This window comes from Liolophura sinensis, chromosome 11 (genome assembly GCF_032854445.1).
Source record: "Liolophura sinensis isolate JHLJ2023 chromosome 11, CUHK_Ljap_v2, whole genome shotgun sequence".
Taxonomy (NCBI): Eukaryota; Metazoa; Mollusca; class Polyplacophora; order Chitonida; family Chitonidae; genus Liolophura; species Liolophura sinensis.
Window position 1 is genome coordinate 28294649 of NC_088305.1, and position 25556 is coordinate 28320204.

Genomic DNA, 25556 nt, shown 5'->3' on the forward strand with positions numbered 1-25556 from the left:
ACACGTAATAAGGAGGGGAGCGAAAGTCACAAATCAGATCTAATTACTATATATGTGTATGTACTGAACAGGGGATTTACAGCATATTTCACACAAGAATTTCAACTCGGATCTCTACGCCCAAAGTCTGACACTCTAACAAATGACCCAATCCGAAGTTCCCACTGGCACTGCTGCTAGTGTGGACAATGGAAAGCTGCTATGTTGCATGTATTTTACTGTATGATTCTTTGAGGATGTATGTTTGCATATTGTGCTTATTATATTGTGCACATGCTTAACATTTCACAAGAATTTTTTCCAAAATCAACACAAAAAAAACAGAGAATCAAAAGTTATAACCTGAATGGCATAGTTCCTGAGTAGAACAACCAAAAAATATCTTTCACAGACAAAAGTTTTAGAAATTTGAACAGGTATTGTACAACTGTATACATTTACATATCCTACTTTGGTTTTGCTCTAAAGTCATATCATCAATACCTCTGGAGGATTAAACTCTTACCTGTAGGCTTATAACAGCAGAACACTTCCAGCTCCACTTCATAATTCTCTACTGGAGTCTGACCAGCTTCTTCCTGTTTGGGTTCCAAAAGTCTGATACGGATGTCTGAAGCAGTGAAGTCCTTGGGCAGATGGATTTCACCATTTTCTGGGACCTCAAATGATTGTCTTCCAGCTGGGTTGACGAAGTCTTCAGTTGGGTCATCTCTCTTCTCAATGGCTACACGGCCAACATTTCCTGTGACTATCACTCTGCCAACAACAACGGGGTCTTCACCATTGGGAGTCAGATCCAGTTGGATGTAAGGAGGATTAGCTGTGTCCACAGGGATTATGGCTGACTTTCCTTCAGGACGGATATCTTGAGGAGAGCTTGAGGGGTCAAGCTGAGACACCTGGATAGAATCATCAGGCAAAAGTTGTGGGTCCTTCATTCCATCCTCCATGGTACAGTACTCAGGAGTTGTCTCCCCTGATGGTGGTTGTGTTGTCTCCCCTGATGGTGGTTGTGTTGTCTCCCCTGATGGTGGTTGTGTGGTCTCCCCAGTGACAACTAAACATATTCAAAGTTAGATAAATAAAACTCACCCTTGAATTACATCACAGTCACAGTGGTAAAATTAGACAAAGTCCAAATTAAAACATAAAGCACCCTTTCAACACAGTTTATGCTTATATCAGCACACAATCTCATCATGTACGAACTTACCTCTCACATTTTTATTTATTTATTTGATTGGTATTTTACACAGTACTCAAGAATATTTAAAGGTAGACAAAGCAATAAGATGCATATTCTTCATGTAATAAGACACTGAGCCACAGTTTTAATACAAGTCTGGAAATAATTCTTTAGTTCTTGCTGAAATAATGCCAAATCTTCCACCTATTCACATTATCATTCATTTATTTATTTATTTCATTGGTCATCTGTGCCAAACTCAAAAATATTTAATTAAATAATAGCGACTGGCATTATAGTTGAAGGAAACAGAGCAGAGCCCAGGGAAAAACCACCACCATCTGCAACTTGTTGACAGACCTTTCCACGTACGACAGGAGAGCTTTCAAATGATTAAAAAGTTACAATGCTATTTATATCGTGGTTTTGTCGCGTGCCTAACAGTCGCCCCTGTCGATATACTACTTGGTGCAGGACATTGTCTTTGCCATGATACTTATTTTCAGATTCATGTTACCTGTTAGATCATACTTGTGCCACTTTCTCCAAAGGGCAGTCTTACACAAAAATGTCAGGCCCATGTACCTGTTTGTAGGCTTGGAATAAATGAATAGGAAGAAAAAATTGGTTCTTCACCACAGGTTGTCAGGACAGTGCTGATCTTGTTACATTACCTGGAGGTGCAGAGGTGAGTGGCCCTTGGGTAGTTTCTACAACTGGAGGTGCACTGGTTACTGGTGCTTTGGTTGTTTCTACAACTGGAGGTGCACTGGTTACTGGTGCTTTGGTTGTTTCCACAGCTGGAGGTGCACTGGTTGTTTCTACAACAGGAGGTGCGGATGTTACAATGGAATACAGCAAGAAAATTGAGAATTGTTTTTGTACCGTTATATGTTATTACACAACAGCAGGTTGCTGGCAGACCTTAACACATACAGCCAGAGAGGAAGCTAGCATGAGCTGGACATGAACTCAAAGCCACCACATTGGTGGGAGGCTCCTGGGTCATTGTGCAATGCTGGTGTCCTAGCACCCTCCGTCACTAGGGCCTCACTTTATAAACAAACATGGTATAATATCTGGATACTGATAATATTTATGGCCATAGAACATTCCTTACATATTTCAGGCATTATTGAAAGTAATGACTGTTTCCCTTTACATGAATTAATCTTAATTTCTTATTTTATACATTTCTCAGTGCTTCAGTGCTTTGTGTTAACACTGTTTTGTTCTTGCAATTATCAACCCAAAATATCCCTGAAGAGGGATTAAGACATACACGTAATAAGGAGGGGAGCGAAAGTCACAAATCAGATCTAATTATTATTTATGTGTATGTAATTAACAGGGGATTTACAGCATATTTCACACAAGAATTTCAACTCGGATCTCTATGCCCAAAGTCTGACACTCTAACAAATGACCCAATCCGAAGTTCCCACTGGCACTGCTGCTAGTGTGGACAATGGAAAGCTGCTATGTTGCATGTATTTTATTGTATGATTCTTTGAGGATGTATGTTTGCATATTGTGCTTATTATTTTGTGCACATGCTTAACATTTCACAAGAATTTTTTCCAAAATCAACACAAAATAAAAGAGAATCAAAAGTTATAACCTGAATGGCATAGTTCCTGAGTAGAACAACCAAAAAATATCTTTCACAGACAAAAGTTTTAGAAATTTGAACAGGTATTGTACAACTGTATACATTTACATATCCTACTTTGGTTTTGCTCTGAACTCATATCATCAGTACCTCTGGAGGATTAAACTCTTACCTGTAGGCTTATAACAGCAGAACACTTCCAGGTCCACTTCATAATTCTCTACTGGAGCCTGACCAGCTTCTTCCTGTTTGGGTTCCAAAAGTCTGATACGGATGTCTGAGGCAGTGAAGTCTTTGGGCAGTTGGATTTCACCATTTTCTGGGACCTCAAAAGATTGTCTTCCAGCTGGGTTGACGAAGTCTTCAGTTGGGTCATCTCTCTTCTCAATGGCTACACGGCCAACATTTCCTGTGACTATCACTCTGCCAACAACAACAGGGTCTTCACCATTGGGAGTCAGATCCAGTTGGACATATGGGGGATTAGCTGTGTCCACGGGGATTATGGCTGACTTTCCTTCAGGACGGATATCTTGAGGAGAGCTTGAGGGGTCAAGCTGAGACACCTGGATAGAATCATCTGGCAAAAGTTGTGGGTCCTTCATTCCATCCTCCATGGTACAGTACTCAGGAGTAGTCTCCCCAGTGACAACTAAACATATTCAAAGTTAAACAAATAAAACTCAGCCCTGAATTACATCACAATTACAGTGGTAAAATTAGAAAGTCCAAATTAAAACATAAAGCACCCTTTCAGCACAGTTTATGCTCATATCAGCACACAATCCCATCATGTACGAACTTACCTCTCACATATTTATTTTTTTGATTGGTGTTTTACACAGTACTCAAGAACATTTAAAGGTAGACAAAGCAATAAGATGCATATTCTTCATGTAACAAGACACTGAGCCACAGTTTAATACAAGCCTGGAAATATTTCTTTAGTTCTTGCTGAAATAATGCCATATCTTCCACCTATTCATATTATCATTCATTTATTTTCATTTGATTGGTGCTTTATGCAGTACTCAAGAATATTTGCCTTCTGCGACAGCAGCCAGCAATATGGTGGGAGGAAACTGACAAGAGCCGAGGGAAACACACAGCCATCAGCAGGTTGTTGGTAGACCTTCCCACGTAGGACCAGTGAAGAAGCCAGCATGAGCTGGCCTTCAACTCACAGCAACTGCTTCGGTTAGAGGCTCTTAGGACATTGTGCTGTGCTGGTGTGCTAAAAATAGAGGCCCCACCTCTTTCATATGGTGAATGTTTGAGGGCAACTCTATCGGTTGTGGGGGTGGCATCCCTCAACCTTTTCTATGTCTCTTTTGACTGAAATATTCGTAATTCTTAAGAGCTACATGTACGTTTATACATATACTTACTCAAAACAGTTGTACTCCAAGAAGGTGGCAAAACATCTGTCTCTGTTGTGGTTGGTGTGGGAGATGTGGTTGTTGGCACAGGTGTTGGTCCCTCAGTTTGTCCACGTGTTGTAGGAGCTGTGGTGGTTGCCACAGGCGTTGTGAAAGGTGGCCCTGTCCTCTCTCCTGGTGTTGGTCCAGGTGTTGTAAGACCAGTTGTGGGGGTTGAAGTGGTTGGCACAGGTGTTGGTCCCTCAGTCTGTACAGCTGTTTGTACACGTGTTGTAGGAGCTGTGGTGGTTGTAGGAGCTGTGGTGGTTGCCACAGGTGTTGTGAAAGGTGGCCCGGTCCTCTCTCCTGGTGTTGGTCCAGGTGTTGTAGGACCAGTTACGGGGGTTGAAGTGGTTGGCATAGGTGTTGGTCCCTCAGTCTGCACAGGCGTTGGTCCCTGAGTCTGTTCAGCTGTTGGTTCCTCATTCTGTTCAGCTGTTGTAGGAGCAGCAGTAGTGGGCACAGATGTTGGTCCAGCAGTCTGTACAGATGTTGGTCCCTCTGTCGGCACAGGTGTTGGTCCCTCTGTCGGCACAGGTTTTGGTCCCTCAGTCTGCACAGAAGTTTGTCCACGTGTTGTAGGAGCTGTTGTGGTTGGTACAGGTGTTGGTCCCTCAGTCTGGACGGGTGTTTGGCCAGGTGTTGTGGGAGCTGTGGGGGTGACAAAGACTATCCAGTCAAAATGGTTAAGCATGACAAAATGGACAAAGACTCAAACAAATCTGATTATTTATTAAGATCTTCATAAAAAACTTTGAACAAAAGCTTATTACATTTGGACAGGTACTTTAGGAGCTGTCCTGCAGACAAGCAGTAGCCAATCAAAATGCTATAACATGGTCAAACAGATGGACGAACAGATTCCAAAACTTAATCACAGCTTAAGTTTTTCATTAGAAAAGTTAAAACGAGCATTGATTAAACTCTCACCTTTTCGCTCATAACAGCAGAACACTTCCAGCTCCACTTCATAATTCTCTACTGGAGTCTGACCAGCTTCTTCCTGTTTGGGTTCCAAAAGTGTGATACGGATGTCTGAAGCAGTGAAGTCTTTGGGCAGTTGGATTTCACCATTTTCTGGGACCTCAAAAGATTGTCTTCCAGCTGGGTTGACGAAGTCTTCAGTTGGGTCATCTCTCTTCTCAATGGCTACACGGCCAACATTTCCTGTGACTATCACTCTGCCAACAACAACGGGGTCTTCACCATTGGGAGTCAGATCCAGTTGGACATATGGGGGATTAGCTGTGTCCACGGGGATTATCGCTGACTTTCCTTCAGGACGGATATCTTCAGGAGAGCTTGAGGGGTCAAGCTGAGACACCTGGATAGAATCATCTGGCAAAAGTTGTGGGTCCTTCATTCCATCCTCCATGGTACAGTACTCAGGAGTTGTCTCCCCAGTGACAACTAAACATATTCAAAGTTAAACAAATAAAACTCAGCCCTGAATTACATCACAGTTATAGTGGTAAAATTAGACAAAGTCCAAATCAAAAGATAAAGCACCCTTTCAGCACAGTTTATGCTGATATCAGCACACAATCACATCATGTGCGAACGTACCTCTCACATATTTATTTATTTATTTCATTGGTGTTTTACACAGTACTCAAGAATATTTAAAGGTAGACAAAACAATAAGATGCATATTTTTCATGTAATAAGACACTGAACTACAGTTTTAATACAAGCCTGGAAATACTTCTTTAGTTCTTGCTGAAATAATGCCAAATCTTCCACCTATTCAAATTATCATTCATTTATTTATTTATTTGATTGGTGTTTTACGAAGAACTCAAAAATATATAGTTATATAATAGCGACCAGCATTATGGTGGGAGGAAACCAAGCAGAGCCCAGGGAAAACCCACCACCATCTGCAACTTGTTGACAGACCTTTCCACGTACGACTGGTGGGCATTGAAATGATTAAAAAGTTACAATGCTATTTATATCGTGGTTTTGTCGCGTACCTAACAGTCGCCCCTGTCGATATACTACTTGGTGCAGGACATTGTCTTTGCCGTAATACTTATTTTCAGATTCATGTTACCTGTTAGATCATACTTGTGCCACTTTCTCTAAAGGGCAGTCTTACACAAAAATGTCAGGCCCATGTACCTGTTTGTAGGCTTGGAACAAATGAATAGGAAAAAAAAACTTGGTTTTTCACCACAGATTGTCAGGACAGTGTTGATCTTGTTACATTACCTGGAGGTGCAGAGGTGAGTGGCCCTTGGGTAGTTTCTACAACTGGAGGTGCACTGGTTACTGGTGCTTTGGTTGTTTCTACAACTGGAGGTGCACTGGTTACTGGTGCTTTGGTTGTTTCTACAGCTGGAGGTGCACTGGTTGTTTCTACAACAGGAGGTGCGGATGTTACAATGGAATACAGCAAGAAAATTGAGAGTTGTTTTTGTACCGTTATATGTTATTACACAACAGTAGGTTGCTGGCAGACCTTAACACATACAGCCAGAGAGGAAGCTAGCATGAGCTGGACATGAACTCAAAGCCACCACATTGGTGGGAGGCTCCTGGGTCATTGTGCAACGCTGGTGTGCTAGTCCCCTCTGTCACTAGGGCCTCACTTTATAAACAAACATGGTATAATATTTGGATACTGATAATATTTATGGCCATAGAACATTATTTACATATTTCTGGCATTATTGAAAACTAATGACTGTTTTCCTTTACATGAATTAATCCTAATTTCTTATTTTATACATTTCTCAGTGCTTCAGTGCTTTGTGTTAACACTGTTTTGTTCTTGCAATTATCAACATGAAATATCCATGAATAGGGATTAAGACATACACGTAATAAGGAGGGGAGCGAAAGTCACAAATCAGATCTAATTATTATATATGTGTATGTAATGAATAGGGGATTTACAGTATAGGTCACACAAGAATTTCAACTCGGATCTCTACGCCCAAAGCCTGACACTCTAACAAATGACCCAATCCAAAATTCCCACTGGCACTGCTGCTAGTGTGGACAATGGAAAGTTGCTATGTTGCATGTATTTTACTGTATGATTCTTTGAGGATGTATGTTTACATATTGTGCTAAGCATATTGTGCACATGCTTAACATTTCACTAGAATTTTTCCAAAATCAACACAAAATAAAAGAGAAACAATAGTCATAGCGTGAATGGCATAGTTCCTGAGTAGAACAACAAAAAAATTTTCAAAGCCAAAAGCTTTAAAAATTTGAACAGGTATTGTACAACTGTATATATTTACATATCCTACTTTGGTTTTGCTCTGAACTCATATCATCAATACCTCTGGAGGATTAAACTCTTACCTGTAGGCTTATAACAGCAGAACACTTCCAGCTCCACTTCATAATTCTCTACTGGAGTCTGACCAGCTTCTTCCTGTTTTGGTTCCAAAAGAGTGATGCGGATGTCTGAAGCAGTGAAGTCCTTGGGCAGTTGGATTTCACCATTTTCTGGGACCTCAAAAGATTGTCTTCCAGCTGGGGTTGACAAACTCTTCAGTTGGGTCATCTCTCTTCTCAATGGCTACAACGGCAACATTTCTGTCACAACCACTCTGCCAACAACAACGGGGTCTTCACCATTGGGAGTCAGATCAGTTGGACATATGGGGATTAGCTGTGTCCACAGGGATTATGGCTGACTTTCCTTCAGGACGGATATCTTGAGGAGAGCTTGAGGGGTCAAGCTGAGACACCTGGATAGAATCATCTGGCAAAAGTTGTGGGTCCTTCATTCCATCCTCCATGGTACAGTACTCAGGAGTTGTCTCCCCTGATGGTGGTTGTGTGGTCTCCCCAGTGACAACTAAACATATACCACGTTAGATAAATAAAACTCAGCTTTGAATTACATCACAGTTACAGTGGTAAAATTAGACAAAGTCCAAATTAAAACATAAAGCACCCTTTCAGCACACAATCACATTATGTACGAATTTACCTCTCACATATTTATTTATTTATTTGATTGGTGTTTTACACAGTACTCAAGAATATTTAAAGGTAGACAAAGCAATAAGATGCATATTCTTCATGTAATAAGGCACAGAGCCACAGTTTTAATACAAGCCTGGAAATACTTCTTTGGTTCTTGCTGAAATAATGCCAAATCTTCCACCTATTCACATTATCAATCATTTATTTATTTATTTCATTGGTTGTCTACGCCGAACTCAAAAGTATATAATTATATAATAGCGACCAACATTATGGTGGGAGAAAAGCAAGCAGAGCCCAGGGAAAAACCACCACCATCTGCAGCTTGTTGACAGACCTTTCCACGTACGACTGGAGAGCTTTCAAATGATTAAAAAGTTACAATGCTATTTATATCGTGGTTTTGTCGCGTACCTAACAGTCGCCCCTGTCGATATACTACTTGGTGCAGGACATTGTCTTTGCCGTAATACTTATTTTCAGATTCATGTTACCTGTTAGATCATACTTGTGCCACTTTCTCTAAAGGGCAGTCTACACAAAAATGTCAGGCCCATGTACCTGTTTGTAGGCTTGAATAAATGAATAGGAAAAAAAATTGGTTCTTCACCACAGGTTGTCAGGGACAGTGCTGATCTTGTTACATTACCTGGAGGTGCAGAGGTGAGTGGCCCTTGGGTAGTTTCTACAACTGGAGGTGCACTGGTTACTGGTGCTTTGGTTGTTTCTACAACTGGAGGTGCACTGGTTACTGGTGCTTTGGTTGTTTCTACAACTGGAGTGCACTGGTTACTGGTGCTTTGGTTGTTTCTACAACTGGAGGTGCACTGGTTGTTTCTACAACAGGAGGTGCGGATGTTACAATGGAATACAGCAAGAAAGCGGAGAATTGTTTCTGTGCTGTTATATATTATTACACAACTGCAGGTTGCTGCCAGACCTTCCCAAGTACAGCCAGAGAGGAAGCCAGCATGAGCTGGACATGAACTCAAAGCCACCACATTGGTGGGAGGCTCCTGGGTCATTGTGCAACGCTGGTGTGCTAGCCCCCTCCGTCACTAGGGCCTCACTTTATAAACAAACATGGTACAATATCTGGATACTGATAATATTTATGGCCATAGAACATTATTTACATATTTCTGGCATTATTGAAAACTAATGACTGTTTCCCTTTACATGAATTAATCCTAATTTCTTATTTTATACATTTCTCAGTGCTTCAGTGCTTTTTTTTCACACTGTTTTGGTCTTGCAATTATCAACATGAAATATCCATGAATAGGGATTAAGACATACACGTAATAAGGAGGGGAGCGAAAGTCACAAATCAGATCTAATTATTATATATGTGTATGTAATGAACAGGGGATTTACAGTATAGGTCACACAAGGATTTCAAACTCGGATCTCTACGCCCAAAGTCTGAAACTCTAACAAATGACCCAATCCGAAATTTCCACTGGCACTGCCGCTAGTGTGGACAATGGAAAGCTGCTTTGTTGCATGTATTTTACTGTATGATTCTTTGAGGATGTATGTTTGCATATTGTGCTTATTATATTGTGCACATGCTTAACATTTCACTAGAATTTTTCCAAAATCAACACAAAATAAAAGAGAAACAATAGTCATAGCGTGAATGGCATAGTTCCTGAGTAGAACAACAAAAAAATTTTCAAAGCCAAAAGCTTTAAAAATTTGAACAGGTATTGTACAAATGTATACATTTACATATCCTACTTTGGTTTTGCTCTAAACTCATATCATCAATACCTCTGGAGGATTAAACTCTTACCTGTAGGCTTATAACAGCAGAACACTTCCAGGTCCACTTCATAATTCTCTACTGGGGTCTGACCAGCTTCTTCCTGTTTGGGTTCCAAAAGTGTGATACGGATGTCTGAAGCAGTGAAGTCCTTGGGCAGTTGGATTTCACCATTTTCTGGGACCTCAAAAGATTGTCTTCCAGCTGGGTTGACGAAGTCTTCAGTTGGGTCATCTCTCTTCTCAATGGCTACACGGCCAACATTTCCTGTGACTATCACTCTGCCAACAACAACGGGGTCTTCACCATTGGGAGTCAGATCCAGTTGGACATATGGGGGATTAGCTGTGTCCACAGGGATTATGGCTGACTTTCCTCCAGGACGGATATCTTCAGGAAAGCTTGAGGGGTCAAGCTGAGACACCTGGATAGAATCATCTGGCAAAAGTTGTGGGTCCTTCATTCCATCCTCCATGGTACAGTACTCAGGAGTTGTCTCCCCAGTGACAACTAAACATATTCAAAGTTAAACAAATAAAACTCAGCCCTGAATTACATCACAGTTACAGTGGTAAAATTAGACAAAGTCCAAATTAAAACATAAAGCACCCTTTCAACACAGTTTATGCTTATATCAGCACACAATCTCATCATGTACGAACTTACCTCTCACATATTTATTTATTTGATTGGTGTTTTACACAGTACTCAAGAACATTTAAAGGTAGACAAAGCAATAAGATGCACATTCTTCATGTAACAAGACACTGAGCCATAGTTTTAATACAAGCCTGGAAATATTTCTTTAGTTCTTGCTGAAATAATGCCAAATCTTCCACCTATTCATATTATCATTCATATATTTTTATTTGATTGGTGCTTTATGCAGTACTCAAGAATATTTGCCTTCTGCGACAGCAGCCAGCAATATGGTGGGAGGAAACTGACAAGAGCCGAGGGAAACACACAGCCATCAGCAGGTTGTTGGTAGACCTCCCCATGTAGGACCAGTGAAGAAGCCAGCATGAGCTGGCCTTCAACTCACAGCAACTGCTTCGGTTAGAGGCTCTTAGGACATTGTGCTGTGCTGGTGTGCTAAAAATAGAGGCCCCACCTCTTTCATACGGTGAATGTTTGAGGGCAACTCTATCGGTTGTGCGGGTAGCATCCCTCAACCTTTTCTATGTCTCTTTTGACTAAAATATTCGTAATTCTTAAGAGCTACATGTACGTTTATACATATACTTACTCAAACCAGTTGTACTCCAAGAAGGTGCCAAAACACCTGTCTCTGTTGTGGTTGGTGTGGGAGATGTGGTTGTTGGCACAGGTGTTGGTCCCTCAGTTTGTCCACGTGTTGTAGGAGCTGTGGTGGTTGCCACAGGTGTTGTGAAAGGTGGCCCGGTCCTCTCTCCTGGTGTTGGTCCAGGTGTTGTAGGACCAGTTGTGGGGGTTGAAGTGGTTGGCATAGGTGTTGGTCCCTCAGTCTGCACAGGCGTTGGTCCCTCAGTCTGTTCAGCTGTTGTAGGAGCAGCAGTGGTTGGCACAGATGTTGGTCCAGCAGTCTGTACAGATGTTGGTCCCTCTGTCGGCACAAGTGTTGGTCCCTCAGTCTGCACAGAAGTTTGTCCATGTGTTGTAGGAGCTGTTGTGGTTGGTACAGGTGTTGGTCCAGCAGTCTGGACCGGTGTTTGGCCAGGTGTTGTGGGAGCTGTGGGGGTGACAAAGACTATCCAGTCAAAATGGTTAAGCATGACAAAATGGACAAAGACTCAAACAAATCTTATTATTTATTAAGATCTTCATAAAAAACTTTGAACAAAAGCTTATTACATTTGGACAGGTACTTTAGGAGCTGTCCTGCAGACAAGCAGTAGCCAATCAAAATGCTATAACATGGTCAAACAGATGGACAAACAGATTCCAAAACTTAATCACAGCTTAAGTTTTTCATTAGAAAAGTTAAAACGAGCAATGATTAAACTCTTACCTCTTCGCTCATAACAGCAGAACACTTCCAGCTCCACTTCATAATTCTCTACTGGGGTCTGAACAGCTTCTTCCTGTTTGGGTTCCAAAAGAGTGATACGGATGTCTGAAGCAGTGAAGTCTTTGGGCAGTTGGATTTCACCATTTTCTGGGACATCAAAAGATTGTCTTCCAGATGGGTTGACGAACTCTTCAGTTGGGTCATCTCTCTTCTCAATGGCTACACGGCCAACATTTCCTGTGACTATCACTCTGCCAACAACAACGGGGTCTTCACCATTGGGAGTCAGATCCAGTTGGACAAATGGGGGATTAGCTGTGTCCACGGGGATTATGGCTGACTTTCCTTCAGGACGGATATCTTGAGGAGAGCTTGAGGGGTCAAGCTGAGACACCTGGATAGAATCATCTGGCAAAAGTTGTGGGTCCTTCATGCCATCCTCCATGGTACAGTACTCAGGAGTTGTCTCCCCTGATGGTGGTTGTGTGGTCTCCTCAGTGACAACTAAACATATACAAAGTTAGATAAATAAAACTCAGCCCTGAATTACATCAAAGTTACAGTGGTAAAATTAGACAAAGTCCAAATTAAAACATAAAGCACCCTTTCAGCACAGTTTATGCTTATATCAGCACACAATCTCATCATGTACGAACTTACCTCTCACATATTTATTTATTTATTTGATTGGTGTTTTACACAGTACTCAAGAACATTTAAAGATAGACAAAGCAATAAGATGCATATTCTTCATGTAATAAGACACAGAGCCACAGTTTTAATACAAGCCTGGAAATATTTCTTTAGTTCTTGCTGAAATAATGCCAAATCTTCCACCTATTCACATTATCATTCATTTATTTATTTATTTCATTGGTTGTCTACGCTGAACTCAAAAATATATAATTATATAATAGCGACCAGCATTATGGTTGGAGGAAAGCAAGCAGAGCCTAGGGAAAAATCACCACCATCTGCAGTTTGTTGACAGACCTTTCCACGTATGACTGGAGAGCTTTCAAATGATTAAAAAGTTACAATGCTATTTATATTGTGGTTTCGTCGCGTACCTAACAGTCGCCCCTGTCGATATACTACTTGGTGCAAGACATTGTCTTTGCCGTGATACTTATTTTCAGATTCATGTTACCTGTTAGATCATACTTGTGCCACTTTCTCCAAAGGGCAGTCTTACACAAAAATGTCAGGCCCATGTACCTGTCTGTAGGCTTGGAATAAATGAATAGGAAAAAAAATTGGTTCTTCACCACAGGTTGTCAGGACAGTGTTGATCTTGTTACATTACCTGGAGGTGCAGAGGTGAGTGGCCCTTGGGTAGTTTCTACAACTGGAGGTGCACTGGTTACTGGTGCTTTGGTTGTTTCTACAACTGGAGGTGCACTGGTTGTTTCTACAACAGGAGGTGCGGATGTTACAATGGAATACAGCAAGAAAATTGAGAATTGTTCCTGTACCGTTATATGTTATTACACAACAGCAGGTTGCTGGCAGACCTTCCCAAGTACAGTCAGAGATTTTTTTTTTTTTTTTTTTTGATTGGTGTTTTACGCCGTACTCAAGAATATTTCACTTATACGACGGCGGCCAGCATTATGGTGGGCGGAAACCGGGCAGAGCCCGGGGGAAACCCACGACCATCCGCAGGTTGCTGTCAGACCTTCTCACGTACGGCCGGAGAGGAAGCCAGCATGAGCTGAATTTGAACTCACATCGACCGCATTGGTGAGAGACTCCTGGGTCATTACGCTGCGCTAGCGCTTTAACCGACTGAGCCACGGAGGCCCCTACAGCCAGAGAGGAAGCTAGCATGAGCTGGACATGAACTCAAAGCCACCACATTGGTGGGAGGCTCCTGGGTCATTGTGCAACGCTGGTGTGCTAGCCCCCTCTGTCACTAGGGCCTCACTTTATAAACAAACATGGTACAATATCTGGATACTGATAATATTTATGGCCATAGAACATTCCTTACATATTTCTGGCATTATTGAAAACTAATGACTGTTTCCCTTTACATGAATTAATCCTAATTTCTTATTTTATACATTTCTCAGTGCTTCAGTGCTTTGTGTTAACACTGTTTTGTTCTTGCAATTCTCAACATGAAATATCCATGAAGATTAAGGCATACATGTAATAAGGAGGGGAGCGAAAGTCACAAATCAGATCTAATTATTATATATGTGTATGTAATACATAGGGGATTTACAGTATAGGTCACACAAGGATTTCAACTCGGATAAAAGTCTGACACTCTAACAAATGACCCAATCCGAAATTCCTACTGGCACTGCTGCTAGTGTGGACAATGGAAAGCTGCTATGTTGCATGTATTTTACTGTATGATTTTTTGATGATGTATGTTTGCATATTGTGCTTAGTATATTGTGCACATGCTTAACATTTCACTAGAATTTTTCCAAAATCAACACAAAATAAAACAGAATCAATGGCCATAACATGAATGGCAAAGTTCCTGAGTAGAACAACCAAAAAAATATCTTTCAAAGGCAAAAATTTGAACAGGTATTGTACAACTGTATACATTTACATATCCTACTTTGGTTTTGCTCTTAATTCATATCATCAATACCTCTGGAGGATTAAACTCTTACCTGTAGGCTTATAACAGCAGAACACTTCCAGCTCCACTTCATAATTCTCTACTGGAGTCTGACCAGCTTCTTCCTGTTTGGGTTCCAAAAGTCTGATACGGATGTCTGAAGCAGTGAAGTCTTTGGGCAGTTGGATTTCACCATTTTCTGGGACTTCATAAGAATCTATTCCAGGTGGGTTGACGAATTCTTCAGTTGGGTCATCTCTCTTCTCAATGGCTACACGGCCAACATTTCCTGTCACAACCACTCTGCCAACAACAACGGGGTCTTCACCATTGGGAGTCAGATCCAGTTGGATGTAAGGAGGATTAGCTGTGTCCACAGGGATTATGGCTGACTTTCCTTCAGGACGGATGTCTTCTGGAGAGCTTGAAGGGTCAATCACAGAAACAGTGATTGCCCTGTCTGGTAGAAGCTGTGGATCGCTCATTCCATCTTGTTCTCTGCAGGGTTCTGGTGTGGGTTCAGCAGAAGGCAGAGGTGAAGTTCCTGGGGTAGTTACCACTAGAAAATGAAAGAAAATTTTATTACTTATTTATTAATATAATTTGTGTTTACTCCTTTACTAAAAAATGTTTCATTAATTTTCAGGATGTCAGTCAGGTTTATACATTGAGGAAAATGGAGCGGCCACACTAATCCAGCAGCCTAACAAACCTCTGAATATAAGAGCTGTATACAATTTGGTAACCAGAATGATAAAAAAAAAAAGCAGCACATAAAACATATCTCCATGCACTGGAAGTGAATGCAGGCGTTCAATGAGTTTTCCAACATCACTGAAAATTGTTGACTGCTTCTCTTTGCATGACCCAATCAAAATTACTTGCTTTATACTTTCTTGGCACTTGGTACTTTATACTTTCTTGGTGATTTGTGTTAAACATTGTTTTGGATTACTGATGTGGGATGTTCATTAATATTGACCATTGGATACAAACATCTGGTATGATGCCTAAAATAAGTTTTGGCCTAATTTTGGTAGCTATAAGCAATTATCTTTCACGAAATGAATGAACAAAAAGGCCGAATTCTTAACACCTGAGTGCAAATAGAGATTGTAAATGTACAAGACACAATCATAAGCTGTGCTATACAATCACCGACTGGCAAACCATTATTAGATATGATACGTATTAAACTAAAATTGAAACTGTGACATGCTTCAAAACCAGTTGTTGCAAAAACAGGTCTTCAAAATTTCTGTCACATAGACCCAATAAATTCATGAAAAAAAAATCTGACAGGTTTTGAGAATTTTTTCTTCTTCAAAATTTCATTGTAAATCTGAAAAAAAGAAATACCTAAAAACATAACAAGGGCAACAGAGTAGGTGGTTAGGAAAACTCTGCAGGCTTTAAAGTGGATTGTATGTGAAATGTTTGCATATATGTCATAAATGAAACTATAAAGGAAAGTTCATTTATTCAAGCAAAAGTCTAGGGAAAATTTAAAATACCTTTCGACATGTAAATTCTGGATCCTTTACTGAATCAATACACAAACATTAAGAGCCTGAAAACATTCTCCAGTTTTCCTTTACTTTTTATTCAGGCAACTATTAACCCGAAATGAATGCACATTTGGAAGTTCTCCTGCATGGTCAGAAACTTACCTGGTGAAGTTGTTGGCGCAGAGGTAGTGACAGCAGACTTGGTGGTGGTTGGCATGGCAACAGTCGGTGTTTCCTCGCTCACAGTTACTGGCGGTGCTTATAAAGACACAAGCAAAATAACAACATGATTCTAGAAAGGCCACCCTAAAATACTGGTAGAGCAATCTACACTAGACCGTTAATCCCACCCGACCACAATGACTGTATGCTCCACTACCATACCATAGGCAAGCCATTGGTAAGCCACAGGGAAGCCATTGCTAAGCCACTGGCAACCATTTGGTAAGCCACAGAAATGCCATTGCTAAGCCACCGGTCATTGGTAAGCCACTGACAAATGCATTGGTAAGCCAGAGGCAAGGCATTGGTAAGCCACAGGCAAGCCATTGGTAAGCCACAGGGAAGCTTTTGCTAAGACACTGGCAAGCCATTTGTAAGCCTACTGGTCCCTGACACCAACTCTTGCCAGTTTGGCTATAATGTTGGTTTGGCCTCAGCCTATCTGTGCCTGACACCAACTCTTGCCAGTTTGGCTATAATGTTGGTTTGGCCTCAGTCTATCTGTGCCTGACACCAACTCTTGCCAGTTTGGCTATAATGTTGGTTTGGCCTCAGTCTATCTGTCCCTGACACCAACTCTTGCCAGTTTGGCTTCGGCTTTTAACTGGTAGGTGTTTCATGTGAGAATAGATGGAGGAATTACGGCAGATGTGGTGACACTTAAATACCAATGGGCTTATTAACTTTATTACATGTAAGAGAGTGGCCACCTTTAGGCATACATTGAAAGCTTACCTGGGAATTCACCACACACGACGAGATCCATCTTAGTCAGGTAGTAGGTGTCAGTTGTGCCCTTCACTTGACCTGTGCTTCCAGACATCGCTGGCTCCAGGAAGGTCACTCGAACAGCTGTCGCTCGCCTCTCTACCAAGACAGGAGAGTTCGTCACAGGGAGGTAACTGTTGAGCAACACGAATCCCTCATTAGCGCGGGGCTGGTACTCAACCTTGACACTTCTGACATTGCCATCCAGACTGAGGCTTTGTACGTACACTGGTTCCTCTCCGGCGGCCACTGGGCGCACCGTGACGGACGGGTTCTCACTGCTAACAGGGATAACCCAGCCACCTCCGCTCGGGCGAATCTCAGTTACTGGGATGGCAGAAATCACACTGGTCTCGATCTGTTCATCGGTGATGAAGGAACGGTCACTCATGATGGCCTTACAATTCTCTGAATAACAGGAAGAAAAATTACTGTCTGAATGTGGCAAATTCCACTGGAAATCACCGACAATGTACCTGTACGATAGGGACGGCTGTGTTTTGAAAAACAATCCAAAATGTACAGGAATTCTTGCTCAGCATTGTAGTCGCCAAAGGTATGCCTATCTTATCATAAAGCAGAAAGTTAAAAGATCCAAAAACTTTCAAAACAGCATGAAATTTCTTCCAACTTCTGTGAGATAATGCTCTTTATTTTGGAACTGAGTTTAAAAGTTACTTTACCTGATGGAGTTGTATAGGCCACAGTTGATGAGGTAATAAATGGTGTGGTAGCTGTGAAGGGAAAAATAGAGGTACACTATAAAAACTGACAATAAAAACAGTGTCTGACAGTTATAAATTTACTGTCCACAGAACCATAAATCGCTCAAAAGAATCTGTTAGCTGTTTTCTCCTAGGACTGAAAAGTAAATTAAGTTATGATTAATCCTACCCACAAGTTAATTAAGTCAATGAGCACATCACAGAAAGTAGTTCCTGACTTAAATTTTAAATTTATGCTAATTGGCCAAAGCATTTACTTATTCACCTGTACTTCGGGACAACCTCGTTTTCAGTTGTGTCTTTCTTCCATAAACGGCTGATACCTCAGTGCCATGGGGGAAACCAACCTTTGCTAAGTTACTCACAAACTTGTAGATTTGCTTGCCATTCTAGTGGAAGGCAAGTGGTCAATGAGCATTAGATTGCATAAAAATGATCGCTGTTGATCACTTGCCATCACCAGGATCTATACAATTAGTGAGAGAGATGGAGGAAATCAATAAACTGACTTACTTGGAGTGATAAATGGAGTGGATGTGGTTGTTCGTCGGCAGGTCGGGCAGCATTTTCCCATCTCGTAGACGAGTTCGCCATCCAAACAGTCAACATCACATAGCATAACTATGTGGTCAATCACACCTGGACTAACACAGGTGAATTGGTCACACGCACCTGTTCTCCAGGTCGTGTCAGGCTGCAGAATGTCACACAATTATGATTAGTCCCTTTACTCACTGACTTCACCAAGCCTCTCAAATTATAGTACTCTTTCTGTTACTCTTTCTGATAAAAATTTCAGTTCAGACCCTATTAGTTCATGATACATGCCTTAGCATGGAGGATACAGACTTCAAAAACTTTACTTTCTATTGCACACACAGGTAAACACTGTTCTCTATACACCATATACAAGTACCATATGCCAGAAGGCAAAAGACATGTAGACTTCAAAAACTTTACTTTCTATTGCACACACAGGTAAACACGGTCGTCTATACACCATATACATGTACCATATACCAGAAGGCAAAAGACATATAGACTTCAAAAACTTTACTTTCTGTTGCACACACAGGTAAACACTGTCGTCTTTACATCATATACCATATGCTAGAGGGTAAAAGACACACAGGCTTCAAAAACTTTACTTTCCGTAAAAACATACATTGCCATTAACATTGTTGCTAACATCATAGTAAATGTCTTTCCCAGAGTGTAATTTTAACATACTCAGACTTCTGAAAGCTTCACACATTTATACATGTATGTGTAGTATACATGTCAGAACTGGGAAGATGTCAGAACAGGGAGGATAGAGGGAGAATGTCAGAACTGGGAGGATGTCAGAACAGGGAGGATGTCAGAACAGGGAGGATAGAGGGAGAATGTCAGAACTGGGAGGATGTCAGAACAGGGAGGATAGAGGGAGAATGTCAGAACTGGGAGGATGTCAGAACAGGGAGGATAGAGGGAGGATGTCAAAACTGGGAGGATGTCAGAACAGGGAGGATGTCAGAACAGGGAGGATACAGGGAGAATGTCAGAACAGGGAGGATACAGGGAGAATGTCAGAACAGGGAGGACACAGGGAGAATGTCAGAACAGGGAGGATGTCAGAACAGGGAGGATGTCAGAACAGGGAGGATAGAGGGAGGATGTCAGAACAGGGATAATACAGGGAGGATGTAACAACTGGGAGGATACAGGGAGGATGTAACAACTAGAAGGATGTAGGGAGGATGTAACAACTGGGAGGATATGGGGAGGATGTAACAACAGGGAGGATACACAGATTACACAAACTATACTTTCTGTTTGAGGTTAACTTTGTCACTTACGTCATAGTAGATGCCAGAGCGTGGAGGATATTCGCATTTGTCATCAGGCACACATCTGCAGCAGACATCATCATCTGGGTCACGGTTCTCCAGGGTGTATCCCTGACAGAGAAGAATCACAGGTTAGAAACACCCTCACCATGAACACGGAAACACCTTCATTGTGAACACAGAAGCACCTTCACCGCAAAGACAGAGACACTGTCATTGTAAACACGGAAACACCTTCATTTGTGAACACAGAAACACCTTCACTGTGAACAAAGAAACGCCTTCACTGTGAACACAGAAACACCTTTACTGTGATCATGGAAACACCTTGTTGACACAGAAACACTGTCACTGTAAACACAGAAACACCTTCATTGTTAACACAGAAACACTTTCATTGTAATCACAGAAACACAAACACCTTTTTGCAGACACAGACACCTTCATTGCAAACAGACACACCTTCATTGCAAGCACAGACACACCTTCATTGTTAACACAGAAACACCTCATTGTGAACACAGAAACACCTTACCTGTGAACAAAGAAACACCTTTACTGTGAACATGGAAACACCTTCATTTTAAACATGGAAACATCATCACAGTGAACACAGAGACACCTTCACTGTGAACACAGAAACACTGTCATTGTAAACACAGAAACACATTCATTGTGAACACAGTAATATCTTTACTGTGAACACAGAAGCACCTTCATTGTTAACACAGAAACACCTTCAATGTGAACACAGAAACACCTTCAATGTGAACACAGAAACACCTTCATTGTGAACATGGAAACATCTTCATTGCAAACACAGACGCCTTAATTGCAGACAGACACACTTTCGTTGCAAGCACAGACACACCTTCATTGTTAACACAGAAACACTCTCATTGTGAACACAGAAACACCTTACCTGTGAACATGAAACATCATCACAGTGAACATAGAAACATCTTCACTTTGAACACAGAAACACTGTCATTGTAAACACAGAAACACATTCATTGTGAACACAGGAATATCTTCACTGTGAACACAGAAACACCTTCATTGTTAACACAGAAGCACCTTCATTGTTAACACAGAAACACATTCATTGTGAACACAGGAATATCTTCAATGTGAACACAGAAACACCTTCATTGTGAACATGGAAACATCTTCACTGCAAACACAGGCGCCTTAATTGCAAACAGACACACTTTCGTTGCAAGCACAGACACACCTTCATTGTTAACACAAACACCTTCATTGTGAACACAGAAACACCTTACCTGTGAACAAAGAAACACCTTTACTGTGAACATGGAAACACCTTCATTTTAAACATGGAAACATCATCACAGTGAACACAGAGACACCTTCACTGTGAACACAGAAACACTGTCATTGTAAACACAGAAACACATTCATTGTGAACACAGAAACACCTTACCCGTGAACAAAGAAACACCTTTACTGTGAACATGGAAACACCTTCATTGTAAACACAGAAACAGGTTCATTGTGAACACAGAAATGCATTCATTGTGAACACTGTAAACACAGAAACACCTTCACTGTGAACATGGAAACATCATCACAGTGAACACAGAACCACCTTCATTGTGAACACAGAAACACCTTCATTGTAAACACAGAAACTCATTCATTGTGAACACAGAAACACCTTCACTGTGAACATGGAAACATCATCACAGTGAACACAGAACCACCTTCATTGTGAACACAGAAACACATTTATTGTAAACACAGAAACTCATTCACTGTGAACACAGAAACACCTTCACTGTGAACATGGAAACATCATCACAGTGAACACAGAACCACCTTCACTGAATACAGAAACACCTTCACTGTGAACACAGAACCACTGTCATTGTAAACACAGAAACACCTTCATTGTTAACACAGAAACACCTTCATTGTTAGCACAGAAACACCTTCATTGTTAACACAGAAACACCTTCACTGTGAACACAGAAACACCATCAATGTGAACATGGAAACACGTTCATTGTGAACACAGAAAAAAGTCCACCTCACAAACCAAATATCTGACTGCATTAAACTGCAGAGAAACCTGAAGGTCATGAGAAAAGGGCAAGACTTATCAATTATATCTATTACACCAGCGCATTACTATTAGTACACTATTACATGTATTATAGCCCCAAAAATTCAACACTACTGAACTTGACATTGTACAAGGCAAGTAGACATACAGCTTCACATTCCAGATTGCAGACTTCACGGCATCTCAGCGAGTCATTAGTGCATGTACAGTTCATACACTCTGACACCATGGTTGGTACATCGGGTTCGTAAGCCACGCCGTCATGGTAACATGAGCAGGTCTCCACACACTCAGTCCCATTAAAGAAGGTGTTCTTGGGGCATGCGCAGCCAGGGATGCAGGTGTCCAAGTCGCAGACGTGATCCTGGGCGGTGCAGGTCTTCTCGCAGGCACAGACTTCATTCCACACACGTGGAGCTTCACACTCTAAGGACAGCCAGATACAGAATAGTTATTAACAAGATAATCATATCAGGAGCATATCTAACACAAACAAGCATTTCTAGTTCTGTTTTTATCATTGATGGTCATATGCACGGATATATGGAGCACCATGTAATAATCTGCTACTTTAATATATGATGAAGTGTCAGTTTTACTGGGGAAGAAACCAGAGTTTTACTGGGGAGGAAACCACTGTTTTATGGGTAAATCATGCACTGATGTTTCACATACAGCATTTACAGTGGAAAGATCTGCCAGCAACCTACAGATGGTCATGGGTTTCCCCTGGGCTGGCCGACAGCGTCGAGGTAAAATAATCTTGAGCATGGCGTAAAACACCAATCAAATAAATAAATAAAGACCACATCATATTGGTGGTAGACAAAGGGTCTTCGATGAATGTAAGAGTGCACAAACCAACCCACGACCATTATCAACTGCTTGCCAGCAATGCTATACAAACCAACCAATGACCATTATCAACTGCTTGTCAGCAATGCTACACAAACCAACCAATGACCAAACTAAACAAACAATGACATCTGCTGCCATATTTGTTATCAGAAATATTTATTTATCTGTTCAGATTTTTTATTTTGTAAATGTATACAAATATTGCACTGCAAATTGCACAGTTTTAATTATAATTTTAATATTAATTATAATAATTATAATTTGAGTTATGATTCATGATAATCCTCTCCAGCCATAAGTGGGAAGGTCTGCCAGCAACCTGCGGATGGTTGTGGTTTCCCCAGGGCTCTGCCCAGTTTCCTCCCACCATAATGCTAGCCGCTGTTGTATAAGTGAATTATTTTTGAGTACGGCATAAAACGTCAATCACATAAATAAATAAATAAATAAATAAACGATTCATGATTATGTGAATTACAACATATACTAAAGCTGTGTTTTAAAGTTACATTATAGACATTATTCCTTGTATTAGTATCTACCTGATACATACAAAAACCAATGAGGCTTTAATAACGCGAAACTCTTCATATACTTTTGATGAATTACTGGATGGTTGTAACCTTATGATAAGTTTTAAACAGGGAAAACAGTAAACGAGTTTTGAACAGATCTTACCGTAACACTGAGTGTACTCGTACTCAATGCCATGTGGAGTGCACACGCCAGTTTTACATCTCACTTCATCCACCGGGAAACGTTCGCCGAGCTGGACAAAGAAACCAAACAATGGCCTACTCATCAAATCTTTCCATTCATTACCTTTAACAATGAGGTTATGTTTTTGACAACGTTTATTTGCCTGTCTGTGTCTGTCTGTGAGACTACAAGATCACAAAGCGACCTCAGACTGAAGTCATGATTTCAAATCAAATTAAAAATTGTTCTTTCTTATATTACAAGCTTAAAATTTCACTTGAAAACGGAAATTCTGACGGAAAGTTACTGCATAGCTAATTCTGCTAAAATAAAGGAACATATCAAATTAAATGACTGAAGTTTTGACTGAAGTCTAAGATGGCTTCATGATCCTTGGGCAAGAAGAATTTTTTTCCTGCATACTATGAGAAGCGACAGTTTAATTGTTGATGCTTGCAACATTTTTGTGACCAGTGAGTTTCATAATTGTGGTGGGAGCTATACCAGCATGAAGGAGTCAGATACATGTAGTTTTCTGCTTATTGTGGTTTGTTAAACGGTCAGGTAAGTTAAGACTTTTTTGCCGTAGTCTTCATTACGGATTTCAGAGTGTGTCTTATCATTGGCTAACATTAACACCACAGGCTACTGGAAGCTATTCTCCTGTAACTGATACCGAACAGTGTTTCCGTTCTTCATAGCAAGAACAAACATTGATTTTCCAACTCATCACATTCGATGAAAGTTGGTGCCTTGTCTAAGAATTGCGAGTGATGTCTGCTGTGGTTGTGCGACTTAAACTCATCAACATTTTCCTGTTTATTGGCATTTACAGGGAAGTCACTGTCATACTTAGATAACTCAGTGTTGCTGTCCGACCAGAATCCAAGGTTAAAATTTGGGATATCTGAGTCACTGCTTTCATCTCCATCCATATTGTCCTGAACTTTGTGTACTACTCCAGCAATGGATAGCACAAACATTCCATTCAGAAAAATTTAGAGTTCAAAACTTCACAAATACTTCAGCAGAAGTAATAAATTTGAAACAGGATCACCACCAGAAAAAGTGAATTAAAAAAACACGATAACACACAATGTACAGATGGTGAGTCTGGCCTGAAATGACGGCTGTATGCGTCACAGAATGGAATCTGGTCATACAAAAAATCACGAAGCAGACGACACAAGAAGACGATGCAAATAATTATTATAAACAGTTTGCCTTTGATAATGGCATGCAGACCTTGTAGAAAAAAAAAAAAACAAAACCTTTTCCGAGTGTTTAAGAACAGTAAATCGCATGTTTATGTAAGTAGGTCAGCACTGCATGGAAATTCCCATTTAGAAAGACAACTTTCCCAGGGAGAGGTCAACCAGTGCCAAAGTAGTTTGGCGTGTGCGAATGCTCAGAGAACGGTAATATGGAAAAATATCAAGTGGGTAACATGCATAGGTATATGATAAAATAGATTATTAAAACAACTGTGAACATTTGTATTAATACTTAAATGAATTATTTTCACAATACAATCTTTTGTAATCTTGTAAAATAACAGGAGTGGCCTAGGTTTTTGTTTGAAAGCACTGCAGAATTTCACAAACAAAACTTCAACAATCTTGTGCAATGACAGGACAAAAGCTTTTGTCAAACTTGACAGCACTGGAGTTCACCTGTAAGGTACTGGAATCTAAATGAAAGTGCTCCTGTGATTACCTAAAAGATGGTCTCAAGCCATTACAATGGAATTTGCTGAATCTGACACCTTCAGGTAGTTTGTTGCTGGTACGTACCTTGTAGTATCTCTGTCTGAGGAAGTCATAACAGGGGTAGTTTGTTGCTGGTACGTACCTTGTAGTATCTCTGTCTGAGGAAGTCACAACAGGTGTAGTTTGTTGCCCGTACGTACCTTGTAGTATCTCTGTCTGAGGAAGTCACAACAGGTGTAGTTTGTTGCTGGTACGTACCTTGTAGTATCTCTGTCTGAGGAAGTCATAACAGGGGTAGTTTGTTGCCCGTACGTACCTTGTAGTATCTCTGTCTGAGGAAGTCATAACAGGTGTAGTTTGTTGCCCGTACGTACCTTGTAGTATCTCTGTCTGAGGAAGTCATAACAGGTGTAGTTTGTTGCTGGTACGTACCTTGTAGTATCTCTGTCTGAGGAAGTCATAACAGGGGTAGTTTGTTGCCCGTACGTACCTTGTAGTATCTCTGTCTGAGGAAGTCATAACAGGTGTAGTTTGTTGCCCGTACGTACCTTGTAGTATCTCTGTCTGAGGAAGTCATAACAGGTGTAGTTTGTTGCCCGTACGTACCTTGTAGTATCTCTGTCTGAGGAAGTCATAACAG

The 25556-nt window shown here is 40.9% G+C and overlaps 1 protein-coding gene across 1 annotated transcript in view; it reads right to left on the bottom strand.

Moving 5' to 3' along the window:
* The window catches only part of LOC135478282 (mucin-2-like), a gene marked incomplete at its 5' end in the record, with an annotated part of 62193 nt that overhangs the window by 14640 nt on the left and 21997 nt on the right, over positions 1 to 25556 (bottom strand). Inside the window, 18 exons of the mRNA XM_064758557.1 lie at positions 506 to 1057; positions 1861 to 2007; positions 2971 to 3450; positions 4187 to 4867; positions 5147 to 5626; positions 6431 to 6577; positions 9969 to 10448; positions 11188 to 11649; positions 11929 to 12432; positions 13235 to 13339; positions 14565 to 15071; positions 16183 to 16278; positions 16978 to 17418; positions 17694 to 17744; positions 18249 to 18429; positions 19574 to 19675; positions 21799 to 22076; positions 23187 to 23277. Coding sequence (XP_064614627.1) covers positions 506 to 1057; positions 1861 to 2007; positions 2971 to 3450; positions 4187 to 4867; positions 5147 to 5626; positions 6431 to 6577; positions 9969 to 10448; positions 11188 to 11649; positions 11929 to 12432; positions 13235 to 13339; positions 14565 to 15071; positions 16183 to 16278; positions 16978 to 17418; positions 17694 to 17744; positions 18249 to 18429; positions 19574 to 19675; positions 21799 to 22076; positions 23187 to 23277 — 5785 coding nt within the window. The remainder of the gene's footprint in view (positions 1 to 505; positions 1058 to 1860; positions 2008 to 2970; positions 3451 to 4186; positions 4868 to 5146; positions 5627 to 6430; positions 6578 to 9968; positions 10449 to 11187; positions 11650 to 11928; positions 12433 to 13234; positions 13340 to 14564; positions 15072 to 16182; positions 16279 to 16977; positions 17419 to 17693; positions 17745 to 18248; positions 18430 to 19573; positions 19676 to 21798; positions 22077 to 23186; positions 23278 to 25556) is intronic.